Below are 23800 nucleotides of genomic sequence, written 5' to 3' on the forward strand. Positions count from 1 at the left end.
CTGCCGCTGCCGCCTCGCGCACGCGCGGCCCCTTCTGCCCCCGCACGCGCCTTCTCCCTTCCCAAGTCTCCGCGACGCCACGCGCGGGGGACCAAAAAGCCACAGGAGACAGGGAGGACGCGACTCCACTCCCTAACACCGCCGCCGCCGCCGCCGCCGCTTCCCCTCCGTGGGAGGCGGCGAGGAGGAGCCCTAGCTCGAGGCGCGGAGCCCCGGGCCCCCTCTCCTCCCCGAGCGCTGCTGCTGCTGCCGGCCCCACCCCTCCCCGTGGCCGGTGCTCGAGGCGGCCGCCGCCACCACCACCACCCCCCGGCTCGCCACCCCACCCCCCGCGATGGATCTGCAGAGCCTGGCCGTGGTGCTGCGCGCGGCGCTCAGCCACGCCCCCGAGGAGCGCAAGGCCGCCGAGGCCAGCCTGAACCAGGTGAGATCGCGCTCCCGCTGCTTGATCACGCTTCACCCCCCCTCTCCCTCTCTCTGTCCTCTTGCTTCTGTGCTGACCTCCACCTCATGTGGGGGGTGGCTTCTCGCTGAGCAAACGATGCTAGTTTGTAGGGTGATTGCTTTGCGTCGATGCTCAGTTAGATAGGTTTTCCTATCACCTTGATTCGAACCAGTCAAACGACGGCATAATGCACCGTTCCTCAATCCGATGGATTCCCGTCAGCCATGTTTCGTGCGATCTGCAGCCGGTGTGGTGGTATGGGCATTAGTACTTACATGTGCGTTGGATCTCACTCGTGTTGATAAGTGGGAATTGTTACATGTTGTATGCCTTCCTAGTTCTTAGCTCTTACAGACGTTGTAGTTAGTATTATTGCCATCCGTGTCATTAACACCTCAGAGTTGGTACACTAGCTAACTGTTCAATCATATTATGCATATTTTATTTGACCGGCTATAATGATTCCACATTTGTAAACTTGTTGAAATGGGCATCTCTATGTGGCATCGTGGCGTTTGTTTACCCTACTTCTGTTTTATGTACTAAAAAGGTTGCAATGGCATTCTTTCATAGTGCTAACCATTTTGTGAGGGTTGTACTTGATCCTTTATATGAAGTAGGCACCTTGACCTGATACCTTCATAACTTTGTATTTCAGCTGTAAGTTTGCTTAATTACACTGTATATGGAGCAAGTATAACACAATTCTTATGAGTTGATGTTTGCTTTGTTCTTGTGTCCTATAAAGATGGGTCCCAACACCGCAGCTCGTCAAAACGAACTATAACCAAACCAATAAGGTGAAAAATTCATGTAATTTTGACTGGAGACAACAAGGGATTCAAATAATGCACATTTACATGTTATATTGTGCTGGTCCTATGTTTCTTATCTTTGAGCTACCACCTCAACTTGTTCAGAAAGGTTAGATAATCAATGGTTCTTTTCTTTGTTGCAAGATGTACAAAAGAATCCAGCAAAACACATTATTTGCTCTTATACCGGCTGAGATAAAATACAATTCTGGATCAGCTGATCATTTACTTTATTGGTGGCCTTTATTATTAAATTTCGACCTGTGTTAAAATGCTCTACATCAGCTGATCATTTGATGATCTTTCTGTTTGGTGACTAATTATTGTATTGCCAAGTTTGCTTTATTTCCTTTTCCTGAGTAGTGTTGTTTGTTTTATAAATACTAATGATGTTGTTTCTATGCTATACAAATGTCAGTCTGCTTCAGACTCATGTATTCATATTTCTGTAATTTCTGCAGTTCCAGTACGCACCACAACATTTGGTGAGATTATTACAGATTATTGTGGATGGAAACTGTGATATGGCTGTTAGACAGTTTGCAAGCATTCATTTCAAGAATTTTGTTGCGAAGAATTGGTCACCTACTGATCCTGGTATGGAAAGGCTACTATTTGAGCAATGATTCCATTATGTCTCATTAACTTACAGTTCATCCTTCTTTAGAAGAAAAACATATAATTCCAGAAAGTGACAAGTCCATGGTGCGTGAGAATATACTGGGTTTTATAACTCAATTGCCTCCACTGCTAAGGTAACTATTCGCACTGTCCACCTACCCTTAATGAAGATCATTTTTGTGTCTCACTCTCTCTCTAAATGGTAGAACTGTAGTCCTTCACACTTTTGGTCTACTGTCATTTCTCAATATCAGATAAATTGATTTCTCAGACCTCGTTTCCATACTTGAGTAATTTTCTGGCTATTGCTTTAATCAATCTATAAACTCCATTTATCTGATCAACACAAATGTTTGCCTCTACATATTGTTGGATGCTGACATTTGTATATGTAATGCATGCATCTGTCCAATTGAAGTTAAGATGAGTATGAAAGTACCATTTGTGACTCATGTCTGTACTTTGGGCTAAATCTATTTTTGGTGCTCGAATTCTATTCGAAGTCCGTTTTCACCCTGAATTAAGAAGCAGGTTTGTTTTCCCCCTCAACATCCAAAACCGGACAATTAACACCTCGAACCCTATTCTGCTGGCTACTGTGTCAACACAACTACTGTGGAATAGGGTTTGGGGTGTTATCATTCCAGTTTTGGAAGTTCTGAGGGTGCTGGTTTTTGAATTCAGGGTGAAAGTTGGACTCTGATAATAGCTTGTAACTTCACCCTTTTCAATTTTCCAATGCTTGGGAATGCATGCTCTGCCAAACGTGAAAAGTGGGTGTGGTTAACAATATATAATTATACTTTCCATAGAGTGCATGGAATGCAAGACTTACTAACTTAGGATTGCTGTTATTACAAAAACATAAGGCTGTATTGCGCAGTGCTAGAAATTACTTAAGATGTTCCACATATATTCTATTTCCTTGAAAACATCACTTCTGGTAGAGATGTTTATCATATTTTTTATTTATTTATTGAAACATAGACTTTAAAGGAATACAAAGAACTCAAGTTATTGAATAATTACATTAATAATTGTTTATATTATTTGGACAACACTTTTTGTTTGACTTATATGACTGTTTCAGCATTTGTAGATATTGAATTTAGGTTAGTTTTCCATTGAAGAATCATACAGTGTGTTCTGTCATTGCCAACTTCTACATCGTAAACAATAGCTTGCATTATTTTTATGTTCATGTCGTGGGCATTGGGCTGAGAGGCCGAGGCCCAAGGCAGCCTAGTACTAGTACCGGCCCAATGCCCAAGTCAGTTCAAATAGTTCAGTGAAATTCTAGGGATGTTTATTTCGTGATAATGAAACACAATATTCTTCAATAATGATGGTTATGAAATGTGCACATGAGTAATTGACACATATCTCATGGTTTGTAGAGCACAGCTTGGAGAAAGTATCAAGACCTTGATCCTTGCAGATTATCCTGAGCATTGGCCTAGTCTTCTACCGTGGGTAACACATAACCTAGAATCTCAGGATCAAATATTCGGGGCACTTTATGTGCTAAGGATTCTTGCCCGGAAATATGAGTGAGTTTAAATGACAGAATTCTCTTTTAATTATTTGCATTCACTCTTAGAATCAGTCTTCCTTTTTGATTTTTTTTTCTGTAACTCGAAAATAACTCAGGATTTACATGTTTCTATCACTCTGCTGTGAAATTTCCATGTACATTATGTTATTCACTCTATTCATTTTACTTGCTGACTTGGTGAAACTTTTTTGTATTATAGAGTTACTGATAGCAACAATGTTAAGATAACATCATCGTTATGGATTTCTTGTAAAATAAATGGTGCACAGCATAATTCTTTGCTCTATGAAAATTTTCCTAGATAACATCATACAATGCTAACCTTTTTGTTTCTGTGAGCTAGCACACTGTCTGATTACTTTTTCATGATTAGGTTCAAGTCGGAGGATGAGAGGATCCCTTTGTATCAAATTGTTGAGGAATGCTTTCCTCGTTTGTTGAATATATTCAGCAATCTTGTTCCAATTACCAATCCTCCAATTGAAGTAGCTGACTTGATCAAGCTGATATGCAAGATTTTCTGGTCATCAATTTATGTAAGTTTCTCTTGTCATCATGTTTTCAATTTTTTTTTCAGTACTCATTATGACTTTTTGTAATGTATTTTGTGCAGCTAGAAATTCCAAAGCAACTTTTTGATCCAAATGTCTTCAATGCTTGGATGATTTTATTCTTAAACTTGCTGGAGAGACCAGTTCCAGTGGAAGGACAGCCGTTGGATCCTGATGCTAGGAAATCTTGGGGATGGTGGAAAGTCAAGAAGTGGATTATCCATATCTTGAACCGTCTATACACTCGGTTGGTGTCAAATAAACTTTTTATGTTTCTTATAAAGTTATAATCTGTAATTTTAATCTGGTTTTCTGTTTTTCATTACAGATTTGCTGATATGAAGCTTCAGAGACCAGAAAGCAAAGCTTTTGCTCAGATGTTCCAAAAGAATTATGCTGGAAAAATTTTGGGATGTCATTTGCAGTTGCTGAATGCAATCCGTACTGGTGGCTATTTGCCTGATAGGGTTATCAATCTTATTCTTCAATATCTTACCAACAGGTTTGTGGAAAGACTGCACAAAAGGATATTATATTTCCAAAGTAGCTGTGTTGGTCTTCCTTTGCATTTCTTTTTATCCTTCAATTCTTCGTTTTGTCTTGTTTTCGACATGGTGCAGTCAGAATTTAGCTCATGCTCTAGTCAGATTTGTCATGACAGCTTCCCCTTCATATAGATAATCTATGGCCTGAGCTGTGTTTGCCTGCATTTCATCATTCTATTGGCTGTTACATTGAGCAGAATGTTTCTCAAACCTAGTGTGTGATATGTAATTTTGTTGGGAGTTGGGGGGTGGGGGCACAATTCAGTGCTTTCTGAATTCATCGTGGCTGAGTGTAAAGTATTTCTTGCAGTGTTACAAAGAACAGCATGTATCAGCTGATGCAACCACAAATCGACATCATTCTGTTTGAAATAATCTTCCCATTAATGTGCTTCAATGACAATGATCAGATATTATGGGATGAAGATCCTCATGAATATGTTCGGAAAGGCTATGGTATATTCTTATCTGAGAAATATCTTGTAAAGAAGATTTCACATTGTTTCTTATTTTGGTTCTGCAAGGTAGTATATGCTACCCTCCATTTTTATTCTGTAACCATGGTACTACCTGTTTTCGTATACAGATATTATTGAAGATTTGTATAGTCCTCGAACAGCTGCTATGGATTTTGTGAGTGAACTAGTAAGAAAACGAGGAAAAGGCAATCTACAAAAGTTTATCCATTTTATTGTGGAAATATTTCTGAGGTATGAGTCGTCCTGTGATAATACGTGTGTTTTACTTTTAAGAGTTAGCCAATATCTAATAGAAGAACAATTTGGCAGTTATAATGAGGCACCCATTGAAATGAAGCCATACCGCCAAAAAGATGGCGCGCTTCTTGCCATTGGGACATTGTGTGATAGGCTGAAACAAACTGAACCATATAAGGCTGAGCTGGAGCGAATGTTGGTTCAACATGTCTTTCCGGAGTTCAGTAGTCATGTTGGACACTTACGTGCGAAGGTAACGAGCTATAAATTGATGTGCATTTGAATTTTAGAGAATGAATTTCCCCACAAAAACAGATCATTTTATTTCTTGAAGCTGCCATATTTCTGTGGTATAACTGTAGTTCTTCATGCCTTCTGCGTACCAATCTTCCTCTTTCCTTTACTTAAAATTTGGAACTTTTGGTTTTGCTGGTTCTGTCCTTAAAAGTATTCGATCTCAGTTCCCCCAAATCCCTTTTGATTTCTCCTCATCCCTGTGCCAAGCGGCATAGTCTTCTGTCCCTTGCCCCATCTGTCCATTCTTTTGTTCCCTACCACCGATTGGGTCGTTGTCCCATGGCCCCTCTGTTGATAGTGGTCTCATTCAAGGGCTGATGTCATCAGCCCTTGCCTCATTGCTGGTGGCCCTGCTCCTATTGGCATGTAATATAAGATGCCAATTAAAAAAATGCTAAGTTTCAGTCCCATTATAAGATATAATCAGGTCTTCCACAGTGTACATTCTTGCAAATTGTGATTGCAATTCTCATATTTGAATGGTAGGGCACTATTTTTATTTAAACATATTGTTTTACATTTTATACTTTGTCTAGTCTTTTAAATGTTCTATTATTGTATCTTGTTTTTGCAATTATTCCCCCTATTTTTTCCCTTTTGTACATATTGGTTGTTTCATCAAGCTGATCTGTTATTATTTGATCAGGCAGCATGGGTTGCTGGGCAGTATGCTCATATCAATTTCTCAGATCAAAACAACTTCCGCAAAGCTATGCATTGTGTAATGTCTGGTTTGCGCGATCCAGAACTTCCTGTCCGGGTGGATTCAGTCTTTGCACTTCGTTCTTTTGTTGAAGCATGCAAAGGTAGTCTTTATTTAATTTCTTATAGACCTAATCACTTTTGATTACCTTTACAAACCGTTGATCAGAGGCTATATGTTGTTTTTCTTATACAGATCTAGATGAGATCAGACCAATTCTTCCTCAACTTCTTGATGGTATTCTACCACCTCCAACCCTGTTTAATTTTCTTGCGGTTAAATAATGCTTTAACTATTATTTGCAGAATTTTTTAAGCTTATGAGTGAAGTTGAGAATGAAGATCTCGTTTTCACACTTGAGACAATTGTTGACAAATTTGGTGAAGAGATGGCACCATATGCACTTGGCTTGTGCCAGAGCTTGGTATGTTGTCCCTTAATGCAATGTATTTAGATAAATGTTTAAGTGCTGCTGTGTTCCCTGAATTTCATGCTAACTGTTTTTGATAGGCTGCTGCTTTCTGGAGATGCATGGCTAGTTCAGAAGCTGATGAAGAAGTTGAGGACACTGGTGCTTTGGCTGCTGTTGGTTGCTTACGTGCGATAAGCACAATCCTCGAGTCCATTAGTAGCCTTCCTCATCTGTTTCCCCAAATAGAACCATCTTTGTTGCCTATTTTACGGAGAATGTTGACTTCAGATGGTCAAGGTATAAACTTATTTAATCATAAATATTCAACACCTCAATGGTTTATATTTAAAATAATACTATCTCCATCCCAAAATATAAGGGATTTTGACAGTATAAAAGATAAGAAGTTTCCACATGATGAGATCATTCAAGCACCAATTTATATGCATGCGCAAAATAGTCATTTTAAAATGGAAGATTCTTCAAATAAAAGTGCCACAAACGACTGTGTGTGGGGGGTGTGTGTGTGTGTGGGGGGGGGGGGGGTGCGACAACACTTCCTTTGAAAAGAGTAAATGCCAAGATATGAAATATTCAGGATCAGCGAACTGGTATTGCATATTTTCAGTGTTCGTCATGCTGTCTGTGAGGTGTGGAAACAAATACTTGTATAAATGATTTCTTACATACCTTTTCTTTCTTGGTAATAAAAGTAATATATAGGATGTGTGTGCACCTGTCTGTTGGTATGACCGACTATAGTTCATCTAAGTCAACTAGAATGCACCTTTTCTATTTCATGTGTATTTTACTTAGGGCGGGCTGATGGGTACCCATGACTTGACCATGCCCATCCCTGGTGATATACCTTAAATCTGATAGACACTTGCAATAAGTTGCAATTGAATTCTATGAACTTATTATTACAAAAAGATTTAAAAGTTTGTTTTAAATTTAGTCCGGTTTGTTGTGTTTCTTGCAGTTCTCCACTGATGCATTTGGCTGTCTTGCAGATGTGTATGAAGAAGTTCTGGAGATAGTGTCATATATGACCTTTTACTCACCAACAATTTCACTTGAAATGTGGAGCTTGTGGCCTTTGATGATGGAGGCGCTTAATGATTGGGCCATTGATTTCTTTGAGAGTAAGTCTAGTTTTGAATGGCAATGAGTTATATTTGTTTCGAACTGAGTTTTAGACCCGCATATTCGTGGATGTTTGTTATCTTATATTATAAGGGTAGTTTCGAATGATATTCTTGTTTAGTTGTATGAACACTTGTAACCTGGAAAGTCATGCGCTAGTTAAAATAATATCTGAATCATCTCATATTAGTTTTTATGTGATCAGTTCTCTAGACTGTTTAGTTAGCATGTTATATTCTTGATTTGGTTCATGCTCATTGACTTGTATGAATTTCATCTGAGTTTGTTACCCAACACATTTGGTAAGTGATCAGGTTTCCCAACCTTAACCTAGGCCGCATTCTTTCTCTCCCACTACTAACCCAGATTCCCTCGTTTTTCGTACGCACAATTCCCGAACTGCTAAACGGTGTATTTTTTGCGAAAATTTTCTATAGGAAAGTTGCTTTAAAAAATCATATTAATCTGTGAAGGAATAAGTCTTGAGCTGTTTGGTCTTGGTCTTGTGGTGTCCTACCCACCCTTGTTTTTCAGCTTTTAGTTGCTAGGACAGCATCTAGGACAGGTTGTTAGGATGCTCTAGGACACTTTCCAGATGACATATTAAGGCAGCGTTCAAGGAAGACATGAAGGCCACTTTCCAGATGAGTGACTTGGGGCCCCTCTCCTTCTATCTGGGGATCGAGGTGCACCAAGATGACTCCGGGATCACACTTCGCCAGACTGCCTACGCCAAGCGCGTAGTTGAGCTTGCTGGGCTCAACGATTGCAACCCAGCCCTCACCCCGATGGAGGAGAGGCTGAAGCTGAGCCGGGCCAGCACGGCGGAGGAGGTGGACGCTACGCAGTACCGGCGTCTTGTGGGGAGTCTTCGCTATCTCACCCACACACGGCCGGACTTGGCATTCTCCGTCGGCTACGTTAGTCGGTTCATGCAGCGACCGACGACGGAGCACCAGCAGGCTGTGAAGAGGATCATCCGCTACGTTGCGAGGACTCTCGACCACGGCCTCTACTACCCGAGGTGCCCTGGAAAGGCACAGTTCATTGGGTACACCGACAGTGACCACGCCGGCGATATCGACACTAGCAAGAGCACGAGCGGGATTCTCTTCTTCCTCGGCAAGTGCCTCGTTAGCTGGCAGTCGATCAAGCAGCAGGTGGTGGCCCTATCCAGCTGCGAGGCCGAGTACATAGCGGCTTCCACTGCTTCGACCCAGGCACTCTGGCTTGCTCGACTGCTCGGTGATCTCCTCGGCCGAGACACTGGAGTGGTGGAGCTTAGGGTGGACAGCAAGTCCGCTCTGGCCCTGGCAAGGAATCCTGTTTTTCATGAACGGAGCAAGCACATCCGGGTGAGGTACCACTTCATTCGAGACTGCTTGGAGGAAGGGAGCATCAAGGCAAGCTACATCAACACCAAGGACCAGCTTGCGGATCTGCTTACCAAGCCCCTTGGTAGGATCAAGTTCCTTGAGCTTTGCTCTCGGATCGGGATGGCTCAACTTTCTCACAAGACGACGCATAAGACTTAGGGGGAGAATGAAGGAATAAGTCTTGAGCTGTTTGGTCTTGGTCTTGTGGTGTCCTACCCACCCTTGTTTTTCAGCTTTTAGTTGCTAGGACAGCATCTAGGACAGGTTGTTAGGATGCTCTAGGACAGGTGGTTAGGATGCTCTAGGACAGGTTGTTGAGATGCTCTAGGACAGCATCTTTTAGACTAGTAGGCAGCTATAAATATGTATCCAACCCTCCCCGGGAAGTGCATTACATTTGGTGATAAGTAAACAGAAAATTGCCCCAAGTTTGAGTGTCATCCTCTCACCAATGAGAGTAACAATAGAGATACTAACAATCTGTTTTACAATTTCTTGTAATTAATAATTAATTAATTTTTTATAGTTAATAATTAAAAAATCATATTAATCTATTACTACGTTTTCCACGTGGATAGGAAAACTTATGCCGAACGAGGCCCTAGATGAGTTAGCAGCCCAAACTTTTTTTGTGTGTTTCCAGCGACTAATCTGTTTAGTCTCATATTCTGTTTGGCTAGGTTTGCTTTGTTGTCTTGGTTAGTAGTGTAGAAACGAATTCTTTTAGTTGTGGTTGGCTTGGTTATTGCATCTTTTTTATTGGTCAATACTCCTTGCAGTGGTTTAAAAGGCATTTCTTGGGTTGAATCAATGCTCCTTAATGTACATATGTTTGCAGGGTTAAACCTGCCACTCACCATGGTTGAATCTGGTGCTTTTTACTCGATCTCGATCCACAGCACCAGTCTATAGGCTCATACCGTCCATCCCTAGTTTTATGAATCTGTTGCCATTTGTTTTTCCTTTGAATTGGAATCCCTGCATCCTCAATTTTCTAGAAAGTATTGAACTGCTAACTGGTTTGTTGTCAACCCTTTACTGGTCAGTATTAAGACTGTCTCCTTCTGTAGCAAATTGCTTGGTTCAGGCTATAGGGCATTAGATGGGACTAATCTTCTGTAGCAATTGCATTATCTTTGCATCCTTTTGCTACTCACTATTCAATGTTCTTATTACCCTGCAGATATTCTGGTACCACTAGACAACTACATTTCCCGTGGTACTAACCAATTTATTGCATGCAAAGATCCTGATTATCAGCAAAGTTTATGGAGAGCTTTGTCAACTGTGAGTGAAATTGTTTCATGTCGCATTAAAATTTGTTCAGATTTTTTTTTCATAAAGTTCCTAGTTCCTGTAATTTTTACGGTTGATTACCAATAATTGTAGATTATGACAGACCAAAACATGGAAGATTCTGACATTATACCTGCTCCCAAGCTGATTGAAGTTGTTTTTCAAAATTGCAAAGGTCAAGTTGATCATTGGATTGAGCCATATCTCAGGCTAACAATTGATCGACTGCGTCGAGCAGCAAAGCCGTATCTGAAATGTTTACTTGTACAAGTGGTAAGAAATCGATATTTTGTTGTATTACTTATATTCTATTTCAATTTGTCATCTTCTGTTTATCTCCCTATCAGGTACTGTATACTCCTGTCTCAAAATAAGTTGATTGAGACTTGAGAGTTCAAATTTTGTCCCAAAATAAATTAATTTATACTATTACCTATGTTTGGTCCACAAATTGAGAAACTTTATCCCTTCAATACCCTTCTAAGTCCTACCCACCCACCCATACTAGTAATTGAGTTAATGAGTTCACTAATTTATTGCTCCCTTTATTTCATGTTATAAGTTACTTTGGGTCTATCTTAAGTTAAATCTCTTTAAGTTTGACCAAGTTTATAAAAAAATATAGCAACAATTCCAACACAAAATAAATATAATCATAACAGTATATATTCAATGGTGGATTTAATGAAACTGATTTGGTGTTGTAGATGTCAATACATATTTCTATAAACTTGGTCAAAACTAAAGAGATTTGACTTGGGAAAAACACAGAATGACTTATAGCATGAAACAAAGGGAGTAGAAAGGATGAGATCAGGAGAAAAGAGAGAGCAGATGAGGAAAAGAGGGCAATTGGCAACCCTGTGCAGCTCTCTTTGGAGCTTCTCCTCTACCTGGCTTCCAAGCGATTGGCAACTGCATCCTGAGCATCCATTGTTCAGCATGCAGCTCTTGCTGCTCCCTCTCTAATCTGGAGCTTGTTCTGGCTCTTATCTCCCTTTAAGTGAACTAGTCATGACTAGTTGCCCAATTTGCTCTCAAGCGGCCCTAGTCCAGTCGTGCCCTCAGTTTCTGGTTGACTTGTCGACTAGTTGCATGACTTGATCATTGTGAATAGGTAGATATTAATAAAATGATACTCCCTCCGCTGCATATTATATTAGGATGGTCCTAAGTTAAACACTCATAATTCTTTGTGTTTGACCAAATTTATAGAAAATTATAGCAATATTTTCAACACAAACAATATAGTACAAAAATATATTCAATGGTGGATTTAACTAGGACAAATCCAAAGTGACCTATAATATGAAAGGGATGGAGTAGAAAGTTGCAAATCCTACAGGTATAGGTTGTAATTGGTGGCAAGATATCTATTACTGGCACCCAAAGAGTGACACATGCCGCTTGTGCTAGAGTATCTGAACAAAATTGTTGGCATATTATCCCTATATAACTCTAGCAGTGACAAGTTTCATTGGAGGATATAATTTGTTTAGATTGATATGGCACATGTTTTGGCTTTAGTGGAGTCAGTGATAGTGGAAGTTAGAAACTGTGAGCAGTTTATGTAAATTATCCATCATATGGCATTTTATGTCTTTTATGCTTAGGCAGCACATGTAACTCCTTGATCGAAAATGGTATTATTTGGTAGAGATAAAGCAGGGATAATTTAACTACATAAAGCATTGTAGCTGAAAGCACTGTATCCATAAGATTTTAGTGTCTTCAAGGGATATAAGTTTTCATATTGCATGGAGAAAACTCATATCTGTATATGTCTGATTAATTTTACAGGTCAATTCAATCTCATTATCAGAGTTGAACCTTGCTTCAGTTATGTTCCATTAGAACATCTCGCATGTAGTCTATTACTCTATTATTTGCTGGCCACATCTACGTAACACTTTGCACCATAGTATTCAAACATGGCATCCATCTCATCACTGACTAGTTAATTTAAGCTCATGTATATTCAAACATTGCATCTGTATTACCCTTGCTAACTGATGACATATATATACCCAAAACTTTCTTCTATTATTGTAGATAGCTAATACACTGTACTACAATCCTTCATTGACGTTGGGAACATTACATAAGCTTGGAGTTGCTACTGAAATCTTCAACCTTTGGTTTGGAATGTTACAACAAGTAAAGAAAAGTGGCATGAGGGCAAACTTTAAGAGGTAGATCCTTGTTAGCATATGTTTGTACCTTGTAGTATTATGCTGTCATGTTTTTGTGCTGCCCTTATTCTTCTTTATGTGCAGAGAGCATGATAAGAAGGTTTGTTGCTTGGGATTAACTTCACTAATTAGCCTTCCAGCTAATCACATTCCACCAGAAGCTCTTGACCGCATTTTCAAAGCAACACTAGAGCTTCTTGTTTCCTACAAGGATCAAGTTGCAGGTGCAGTTTTTTCTTCTGTTCATTTTTGGATGACAACTGACAATTTAAATATTTTGACCCAACAAAAAACTCTGATACCATTCTGATAACTTGTTATTCACTTGATAATTTTGTAACGATGTTTCTAACTTTTGCAATTAGAGGTGAGGTCTATAAAAATTCCATCTGCCAGATCCTCAAATCTTTGCTGTTTGTAAGCAGAATCTAAAAGAGAAAATGAAGCTGCTGCTGAGGATCTGGATGGATTTGATGGTGATGAAGAGGATGAGGAGATTGAGTCTGATAAGGAGATGGGGTTTGATGATGAGGATGGGGATGAGGTATCCAGTGTCGATCTTCAGAGATTAAGAGAGGTTTGTATTGTGATCTGAATCTAAGTAGAATGAGCATCTAAAACCTTACTTCCATGTGTTCCTTTTTATTGTAGATGCTGAATATTGTTGAATTTCTCTAGAAGTGTGTTTCATTTGGAATTATTTAATAAAACCACAATGGTCCCTAGTAATGTGTTTTTAGTCCTGTTTTCCTTAACTAAAAGACAAGGAAAGTAGAAGATGAGGAAATGTTACTAACATAAATGCTTGCCTTCAAATAAATATTACCTTATGTTTTATTGACCAGGTGTATGCCGGTGCTTTGGCACGGATAGATGAAAATATATTATAATATCGCCTTAAATAAAGGAAAATATATTTTCCATGAAATGTGTTACACATTTTTTCTAGAGAATATTCACCTTAATTTGATTATATGTGGCTATCCATTTAGGTTTGCTTATTTCTTAATATTTTGGTCAAGGGGGTAATATGCAAAATGGGAGTAGGTGGGACAGTGGATTCATTGACGCTATTCCTACCTTCTTCTAAAGGAGTATAATAGATAATATCGAAGTACTCCCTTTTTTATTTGACGCTGATGACTTTTAGGTCTACATTTGGCCATTCGCCTTATTTAAAAAGTTTTATATAATTATTAACTGTTTTGTAAAAATTTGATTTATTACTATAGGAGCTTGACTTATAGTTTTGCATATTTGGATAAAATTTTTGGATAAGACGAACGGTCAAGTGTAGATCCAAAAGCCAACGGCTTCAAATAAAAAAACCCGGAGGGAGTATGTTGTATCACCGATTTGACCAATGACAACTGCAGCTGACAAACTAAATTACTACTAGCTAAATACCTGTTCTTTGCCATGGCTAAAAATGAACTATGCATGTGATAGCATTGTTTGTAACAAGTTAGTTGTGAGATTTTTCAAAGAATTCCATCCCTACAGATGGCTTTGCATGGTAAACTTGTATTCTAGATCTTTTTTTTACATAACAAATGTGTTGGGTTTGGTTTTCTATCCATTTATATCCTAAACTGCAATAGCTACAACATTTATAACACACACAAAGCTAATTAAAAGAAAAAAAAGAGGAAAAAGTCTATTTAAACCCTTAAACTATTGAAGGTTGTGTACTTTACCCCCTAAACTATAAAATACTTTAAATAAATCCATGAACCATGCTAAACTTCCCATGCAAATCGATGAATAAGTTTTGGATGTGTTTGCCACCATGCACGGTCAGTGATGTGGTGCTTTCTCATTTACCTATACATCTATATATTAAAAAAGTTACAGTACAGTGCCTCACATGTCTTGTGAATCTCTTTTGACCTCTGCTGTTTATACTGTACCCCGTACTCACGTTTTTGTGCTTCCTGTGATTTAGGCAAGAGGTTTCCAGCCACACTACGATGATGATGACGACGATTCTGATGATGATTTTAGCGATGATGAGGAGTTGCAATCACCAATAGATGAGGTTGATCCGTTCATCTTCTTTGTTGACACCATCCAAGGTAGAGCACATTCTTGTACAAGTTTTTGCTTTACTCTGCAACTATATGGCTAAGGTTACCTGACAAGTTACCATGTGTTGCAGCTATGCAAGTATCTGATCCAGCTAGGTTTCAGAGCCTGATGCAAACTCTAGATTTCCGCTACCAAGCACTTGCAAATGGCTTAGCTCAACATGCTGAGGAAAGAAAGGTTGAAATTGAAAAGGAGAAGTTGGAAAAGGCAAATGTGCAGTGAAGGGTCATTGCTTGGTTGTATCGTCAGCTTTGCCGATATGTGACACTGGCACTTGTCAGTATCCTGTGATTCGGTGATCACAGGCAATGAGTTTTGTTTGCAGCTTGGCCTAGATGATTTTGGCAGCCAATTTTGATGCAGAGTTCTTGGGAGAGAAGCAGACTCGCTCATTTCTTCACTCAGGTCATGGTGGGATCTATATTAATTCTTCTCAAACCTGAGTTCCTTGTTTTGGTTGATAGATGTTTGTTGTCAAACCCTGCGGTGGACGATGCCAAGGGGCGCATCCCCAAGCTCAAGGTGGCAGTTCTTTTAGGAAGGTCAAAGTGTAGAGTGTATATGATTGGGCAATTGTTGGTGAATTATCAATACGACGGTTCAGATATGTGTTTTTTTTTGGGGTCGAATTTTGGTCCTCCATTTGTTAACATTGCTTAAGCATGTCTCTGTATCCTGGGACTGCGGCTGGTGAAATAAGCCTTGGCATTCATACGGTCCAGTGAGCTTGTATGTTGGATCTGGTAAACATCACTATGCAATACACAACTTCGTTGCAGTTTCTTCTGTGCGAGATGAGATCGTGGGTGCTGACCTTGAGACGAATGATTGCCGTGAACAGATCAATGCATACTCGATTGCTGGAATCCTTCAGCTCACAAATAACCTTATTATAGCAAAAGCTGTCTTATGAATTTATTTGCAGTTGAATTTGTTTTTTTAGTTTATTTGACCTTTGCTCTAAGATTTTTTTTTTTTTGACAAAAGGCCAAAGCCCAGCTTTTTATTAAAGCGAGTCACAGGCCGAGATATACCATCATGGAGATCAAGAAACACAGAGAGAAGGAAAACCACCAAAACCCAACTCCGACAACGCGACTGCCTTACGCCAGAGCCCCAGGCAGACTGCATCTTCACCCTATCCCTGCTCGTGAACTTCGGAGATCTTTTACTGAGCGTTGCAACGCTATTATCCATTGTTCCAGAACCACCTCATCCTCCCTTAAAAGTTTCTACCACTGTAAAAACAAACAGATAATTCGTAATGGAACATTTAAAGGAGATGAAACAATTAGATCATGAAGCGCCATATCATTCCTGACAGGCCATAATTGACAGCAACAAGTAGTAAAATCTAACTCTACAAAAATTAACTCTATTTGGGCAGACAAAACAATCACCAAACTCTTCAAAAGAAGAGGGGGACTTTTTCAGCGCCACCGCATGTCTACAAATACACCGGACAAAAACAGCTAGAGGACATTCAAAGAAAATGTGTTTAGTATTCAATCGCATCGCAGAGTTGACAAAATTCTGAGCCATCCCATCTCATTTTTTTAACTACCAAGCAGATTGGATCTTATCATGCCAAACCAACCAAATAAAATGTTTAAGTTTTAGTGGAATAAGAGAGCTCCAAAGATTTTGCATTTTAGCATCCACAACACCTCTAAAAAGTTAACATATTATACATAGAGTTGGAAAAGAAAATTCCTTTGTTATCCAAAAGCCAAATTAACTGATCCTGAGAACTCTCCTAGGATCTGTCAACTAAATTGTCTATCAAGTCACCAATCTCATTCCATTGTTCTGCATCTTCAGCAGAGAAAGACCTCCTAAAGGTTAATATATTCAACCCTCCCTCCAAAACCTCATTAGCTAAGATATCTTTTTGGTTGCATATCTCATACAAATAGGGAGATAGAGTTTTTTAGGCTAGTATTACCTATCCAAACATCCCTCCAAAACTATGACTACCATCACCTCTAACCCAAATAACACCTCTTATTACCCAAGGTTTAACCTTATGCAAACCCTTCCAGAAGAAACAAAACATGTTACCTAATGGCTGCCCTTGGAAAAAACCTAAGTTGCTTATATAGTTGTTTCTAAGTAAAAGCACACATAAACTCTTCTCATCTGATTCTAATTTGAAAATCCATTTGGCAAGGAGAGAAACATTCATTGCTCTAGTGTCAGTAAAGCCGAGACCTCCAAACTTTTTTTGGAAAAACAATATTGTACCACTTAACCATGTGATATCTTTTTTTAATCATTCAAACCCTCCCAATAAAATCTACCTCTGATGGAATCCAACGTATTATGAATACCTTCAGGTAGAAAATAAAGTCCCATAACATAAGAAGGAATAGAAGATAGGCAGACATTAATCAAAACAACTCTTCAACTATAATACAAAGAACAAGCTTGCCAGGTATTTGACCTCTTTTCCAACTTTTGGCGGATAAACTCAAAATCAGCAGCTCTCAATTTGTAGGGGCTCATAGATAAACCTAGATATTTTAAAGGGAAAGAGCCAGTGTTACAGTTTAACATCATAGCGATTCTCTCTTTTTCTAAAGAGGAAACCCCAACAGTATGATAACTAATTTTCATACCAAAAATCTCTTCAAAGCAATACATAAGGAATTTAGTAGCAATAATTTCATCATCAACAACATGAATGAAAATAATTGTGTCACCTACATATTGGAGATGAGTTAAGCCACCATGGATCAAATGAGAGACAATGCAGAAAGAATCCCATTCTCTTTTGCCAGCTCAAACATCCTAGCTAATGCATCACCCACCAAATTAAAAAGGAGAGGAGAAAGAGGGTCACATTGCCCCAGACCTCTAGAAGTTTTAAAAAACTCACTTCTGGAACCATTGATATTAACACAAACTCTGCCACCAGTAACACAAGATTTAATCCAACTAATCCACAAAGGGGGAAGCTGCTTTCTATGTAACGCTTCAAAAAGAAAATCCCAGCTTACTTTATCACATGCCTTTTCAAAGTCAATTTTAAAGATCACCCCTATGACATTTTTACACTTAAGCTCATGTAACACCTCATGCAAAAACACTCCACCTTCTAGGATAAACCTCCTAGGAATAAAAGCAATTTGAGTATGAGAAATAATATAAGCAACAATCAAAGATAATTTATTAGTAATCACTTTACTGATGATCTTAAAACACTCATTTATAACACAAATGGGTCTAAACCATCTAACACTATTAGCACATTCACATTTGGATACTAGAGTGATAACTCCAAAGTTCAACCTCTTAATATCTAACTCCTCATGAAACAGAAGAATCAACATCTCATAAAGGTCTTGCTTTACATCTTCCCAGAAATATTTATGAAAATGTATAGAGAAACCATTTGGGTCGGGTGCTGTACTGTTTTTGGCTTGGTTTATCTTATCTAACTCTTTCATTTCAAAAGGCTTAGAGATGATGGATCTATGCTCTTCAGTAATACAACCACAAACTCTCTAGAAATCATTTTTAAGATGAATAGAAGAAACAAACATTTGTAGAAATTTACAATGTGAGAAGATAACTCTTCAGGATCAGAAATAACTCTATCTTCATCATTTAAAGAGTGGATGCAACTCTTTCTCCTCCTCCCATTAGTTTTTTTTATGAAAATAGGAAGTATTCCTATCTTCTTGAAGAAGCCAATTCTCACCACACCTTTTATGCCAGTACAACTCTTCCATCTCATATATGTGGTCTAACTCCCCTTCTAAATCATATTTTTCATTCCATTGATCAGAAGAAAGATCACTAAAATCAGCCATAGAGTCTATCTCATTCATCTCATAAAGCAATAACTGCTTAGCTCTTTTAATTTCACTATTACAATTAGCGCCCCACCCTTTCAAAAAAACTTCTAAGTTTACACATCTTGTTCCAATAGGTAAGAATATAGTCATTATTTCTGAGTAGCATCTTAGCCACAACTAACTCTTTAAAATTCTCTACCACTGTCCAACTGGACTCAAATTTAAAATACTTAGGAAAAATCTATTCTCATCCTCTCTAGTTGAAAACAACAAAGTAATATGTGCTGAGCCAGCTCTAGTTAGGGTAGAGAGAGCAGTAAGAGGAAACCTATTTTCTCACTCAGAGGAGACCAACATCCTGTCTAAAACCACCTAGGTAGGAGTTGACTGTTTATAAGTCCAAGTGAATCTCACTCCAGATCTATACAACTCTCTTAAACCAGAAGAAACAATAAAATCATTGAACCAAGTCATAGATCTAATATCAATATTATTATTAGATTTCTCATAAGCAAACCTATACAAATTAAAATCACCACCAATAACAATAGGTGTAGAACAATTTGTAATAAAATGACCCAACTCAGCAAGAAAAGACACTTTCTCTCCATACTTGGGCCATACACATTATTAAGTTCACATTCAAAACCATCACTCCTATACTTAATACCTCTGCTATGAAAAAAAGAACTAGTATAACAAGATGAATTAGAAAAAAAGATCAAGATTAAGGCCAGTCAGAATCCCTCCAGCAAAACCTGTTGCAGGTTTATAACTCCAATCCAAATTTCGGCTACCTTTAATGTAATCAAGCTCTTTCACATTAAAACTCTCCTTCTTTGTTTCTTGAATGCACACAATATCAACCTTATTATTATTATTAATCAAATCTCTCACTTGGGCTCATCTATGTCTATTACCTAAACCCTAGCATTCCAAAAAATAATCTTCATGAGCGTTTTTTAGGTTTCTTACCACATCTCTTCTTTGGCCCTATAGGAATTCCCTCAACAGAGGAAGACTCCTCTTAATCTCCATTCAACACCTCTTTATTTTCCACCTCATTTTGTCTCTTCTTTTCAACCAACTCTAACTCTTCTTTCATCTATTTTTCATTTTTCTTTTTCCACTCAACCTCTTCTAACTTAGCTTGGGCTAGTTCTTTAGCCTTAATAGTCGCAATATGATTACTAATCTCTTGGTCAGTAGAACCTAAAACTAAACCAACATTTACAGCAATATTTTTTAAAGAATCAGCAATATTTTTAGTTGGAAAATAGCAAAAGGGTTTGAATTATTACCTGACTCCTCAAGATTCTTTCTCTTGACTAGGTTTTTAGCTCTTTTGTGAATTGGGATTGCATGCCCTCTCTGTCTATCACTTTTCCTCTTAACCAAAATAGGCATCTTGTCTTTTGTTTTCTACTAGAGACCACCTCAAACTGCTCACCTTAATCTATAGCTTCTTCAGCTTTCAGCTCTCATCCTCTCAATATCAAAGTCAGTAGGGATGTCACACTTATCAGTTTCATCAATCGGCGGATCCATATCCATCTCATTACTGATAAGTAGCATCTCATTTTTGTGATCCACATTCTCTGTACCATCAATCATCTCAGCACTCAAAGAGGTAAAACTTCCTCATGTGATTCTTGAGTAATTTCCATGTTATACATATCTCTCCAAACAACCACAGCCAAAGGGTTATCATGTTTCAGAGACAAAGTAGAAACCAACTTAGATTTTGAAAGGGACATCATTCACAGCCAAAGTTTTTGATGAGGGAGCTGGAGTACTATAACCAAAACTCTTTGCTTTCATAGAGGGAGCCGACATAGATCCTTTGTACATTAAATTTTGGAGTAGTTTCTCTGAAAGGAAACTATCTTTGCTATCATCCCATCCAAATCATCAGCATCAACATCATTATCACCCTAATTATCATCATTATTAGGGGGAAGGTGGATCATGCACTCTTCTTTTGAAACCTTCAGGTTCCCACCTAATATTATACTCAACATTGTTGATATAGATGACCATAGAAACATACATCTCATTTGGGTCTTTACAAGCAACCCTAACTCTAAAAGGACCATCTCACTTCAACCTCTTATCATCTAACATCTCAAACTCTCCTACAAGTTTAGCAAAATTTTTAATACGATCTGCTTCTCTAGAAAAAGTTGGAATTCCAAAAAACTTCACCCAGACTGCAACCAACTCATCAATAACATCTTCAATCATAGTTGTCTCAACCACACTGCTTTGATTTGAAAACAATCAAAATCAAAGCTATTTGGTCTGGATAGTTGCCTTATAATATTTTTAGACGGAAATGAAACCAAAAACTCTCTATCATTCAGTTTTTTGACCTTCCATTCCCAAGTCATATCAGAGAAGATATGATTCAGTTCAGTTTCAATCTGTTCCACAGAAGCAGTACCATCATTGATGGATAGAATACCTCTCACAGAAGTTTTTTTAGAAGAAGAACTAGCACAATTAATGTTTAGACCAAAAAAACCTTTACCTGGAATTCCAAAATCTATCATCTTAATACCACTCTTCTGAATGTTTAAGGGGCATTGAGAAGCAATATGACCTAAGTTATGGCAAGCATAGCACAAAGAAGGATCAGAACAATTAGCCTGGTGATGATCCTCTTTCCCACACTTGAATCATTTAATCACAGCTTTTGTGTTACCCCCTCTACCATCCACTCCCTCTCTCTGAACAACGTCTCTCCGAATTTGGTTCCCCTAAAAAACTCTATTCTCTTGCATATTAGGTTTAGGAAAACAATCATCCTGACACCAACCACCATCTCAACCAGTTGAAACAGAAATAGGGTTTTGGGAACTCCAAGTACGCCCCTCACCCTAAACTCCTTGTTGAGATCTCTCCTAGTTATCACCCTGAGCCCTCTGATTATGCAACAACTGTTTGTATAATTCCTCTTCCTCTCTCGGGGATGGGCCCAGAACTCCACGATTAGGGAACAAGATTGTACCTTGATCCACAGCTATGCGCTTCGCGCATCATGATCCTGCCGAGGGGGAAGGGGGCGCCAATCCATCGCGACCTCCGCGTATGATCGATCATCCGTCTTCTGCTCCTTCACCTTCCACAACCGCCTCGTAGTGTGGCTAAACCGCCAGATCTCCCCTGCCCTAGCAGGAAACCCTAGCAGTGGTTCAGCGCAGCGCTTTGGTAGCCAAATCCAGGAGGTGCTTCTCGTAAGCGTCGCCCTGGGGAAAATATCCTATAGATCCAATCTCATGGGCCTTCCCATTCGTTGGCATCCATGGATCTCTACCCAATCGGTCCACTATGCACGGAGGTGGGCTACCGCCATGGCTGGGCTGTGGCCCAACCACATCACCATGCCCACCTCTCTCCGCTTTCCTCGCCATGTGACTCCCCGCTGTAATCCCTTTGCTCTAAGATTGATAAGAATATTACATATAAACAATTAATGCTCTAGCGGTTAATTTATCTCATAACAATTGTTTTTCTTAAACTTTTTATTCAAATTATTTTAATTTTATACTTAACCATTCGATATTTAGGTTATCCTTAACCATTATATATTTTGGTTATTTATCTTTTCTACTAATTTCACTCACTCTACATAGGTTCATTTGGTTGGGGGAACTTTCAGAAGGAAATGAAAGTTGAGAGGGAGTGGGGTATTAATTCTCTTTTGTTTGGTATGCAGGTATTGGAGTTTTAAAGGACGCATATTGCGAATGGAGGGAGAAACCCCATGGGTTTTAATACCTAGGGAGGGGCTAAGAGCTATAGGAGTTATACGTAATTCCTTAAGGCCTTGTTCGGTTAATCCCAATCACAAGAGGATTCAAAGGGATTAGTGAGGGATTTATTCCACACCTATTGTGGTGTAGAATTATTCTCCCTCAATCCTCTCCAATCCTTTCCTCTTGGGGAATAACCGAACATGGCCTAAGAGGGATTGGACTATTAATTCTCTTTTGTTTGGTAAGCAGACATGAGAGTTTTAGAGTCCGTGGATTGGAAATTGAGGGATAAACTCCATGCATTTTAATAATTGGGGAGGGACGAGGAGTTATATGTAATTCCTTAAGAGGGAGTGCTATTAATTCTCTTTTGTTTGGTAAGTAGACATGAGAGTTTTAGAGTTCCGTGGATTGGAAATTGAGGGATAAACTCCATGCATTTTAATAATTGGGGAGGGACAAGGAGTTATATGTAATTCCTTAAGAGGGAGTGCTATTAATTCTCTTTTTTTTGGTAAGTGGACATGAGAGTTTTAGAGTGCTAGGGATTGTAAATTGAGGGATAAACTCCATGCATTTTAATAATTGGGGAGGGGCTAGATGTTATAGGTAATTCTTTTTTTTACGTTGTCTACATAAATCTGAGCCATCAACCATCACTTAAAATCTAGATCCAACACGAACTTCCCATGTTAGCAAATAAAGGATTGAGACTAAAAGTTAAATTCCCATCTTACTAAAAGTTAAGTTTTCATTTATTCTCATCATTAATGTCCTACTCTAAACTTTTGTCCTTTTTTCTCAAGTTGCCAAACAAAATATAATTGTTTTGGAATAGGTCGAGTATTATATACGTGTTTTGTAATAGAGGAAAATATTATATACGGATAGCACATGAAAGTTCTATCCCGTCTTTCTTTATACTCCACACTCCCCAAAAAACTATCCTCCAAAAAAAAATCTAATCCACTTCCTGCAGGCTTAAGTAAACTTCACACATTTAATTTTTTTATGTACCCTCCTTTCTCAAGAAGTAACAATTTCTAGAGTTTAAACTCTCTTAATTATAACAATGTATATGACTTTTATCACTGAGCTACACATATTAGTCGTTGGCCTTATTACCATCCAACTAATCTAGTCCACACCTCATTTGCCTCGAGAGAAGAAAGTCTTTTAACGCTCGTCGTAATAACCATGCTAAGAGGCAAAACTTAATGTGTCTTGAGATGAAAGTTAAAACTTAGTGTATTATGCGCTGGCAAAAGTAGATGACATATATGGATATGCCTCTTTTGGGATGTGCTTCTTTTGGGTAATGCAAAGTTTGGTACGCAGAGACTCCAGGAGTGGATCAGATGAGTGCACGGAGGTCCACAGAGGAAAGGGGTAGGTAGAAGGGTCAAAAATCTACAGCTACAAACATTGCACAATTTGAGCTTGCTTGCTAAGTAGCTGGTGATCGATCGATTCTGATGTGCACA

The 23800-nt window shown here is 38.7% G+C and overlaps 1 protein-coding gene and 1 long non-coding RNA gene across 3 annotated transcripts; one reads left to right on the forward strand and one right to left on the reverse strand.

The window, feature by feature from the left end:
- The first annotated feature begins 64 nt into the window (after positions 1 to 64).
- LOC102700327 (importin beta-like SAD2) lies at positions 65 to 15540 on the forward strand. Of its 2 annotated transcripts, none has more exons than XM_006652113.3 (22): positions 65 to 424; positions 1722 to 1857; positions 1928 to 2015; positions 3279 to 3431; positions 3810 to 3972; positions 4050 to 4234; positions 4316 to 4489; positions 4843 to 4988; positions 5119 to 5242; positions 5321 to 5501; positions 6192 to 6351; positions 6444 to 6485; positions 6554 to 6672; positions 6759 to 6957; positions 7674 to 7805; positions 10366 to 10469; positions 10572 to 10751; positions 12531 to 12670; positions 12755 to 12894; positions 13096 to 13247; positions 14616 to 14745; positions 14829 to 15540. In XM_006652113.3, exons 1-22 carry the CDS (start codon positions 335 to 337, stop codon positions 14978 to 14980), a joined length of 3090 nt encoding a protein of 1029 aa, XP_006652176.2. In that variant the 5' UTR covers positions 65 to 334; the 3' UTR covers positions 14981 to 15540. The 2 variants fall into 2 exon arrangements, with proteins under 2 accessions (XP_006652176.2, XP_040379270.1); XM_040523336.1 differs by having other exon boundaries at positions 1728 to 1857.
- Positions 15541 to 15648: 108 nt separating this feature from the next.
- Positions 15649 to 21797, reverse strand: LOC102700793. Its single transcript, XR_001550131.2, has 2 exons — positions 21569 to 21797; positions 15649 to 15996 (listed from the first exon to the last, which is right to left on the reverse strand). It is a non-coding gene; the product is annotated as an uncharacterized LOC102700793 (long non-coding RNA).
- Positions 21798 to 23800: the final 2003 nt, after the last annotated feature.

Source organism: Oryza brachyantha, chromosome 4, assembly GCF_000231095.2.
Source record: "Oryza brachyantha chromosome 4, ObraRS2, whole genome shotgun sequence".
Lineage (NCBI taxonomy): Eukaryota > Viridiplantae > Streptophyta > Magnoliopsida > Poales > Poaceae > Oryza > Oryza brachyantha.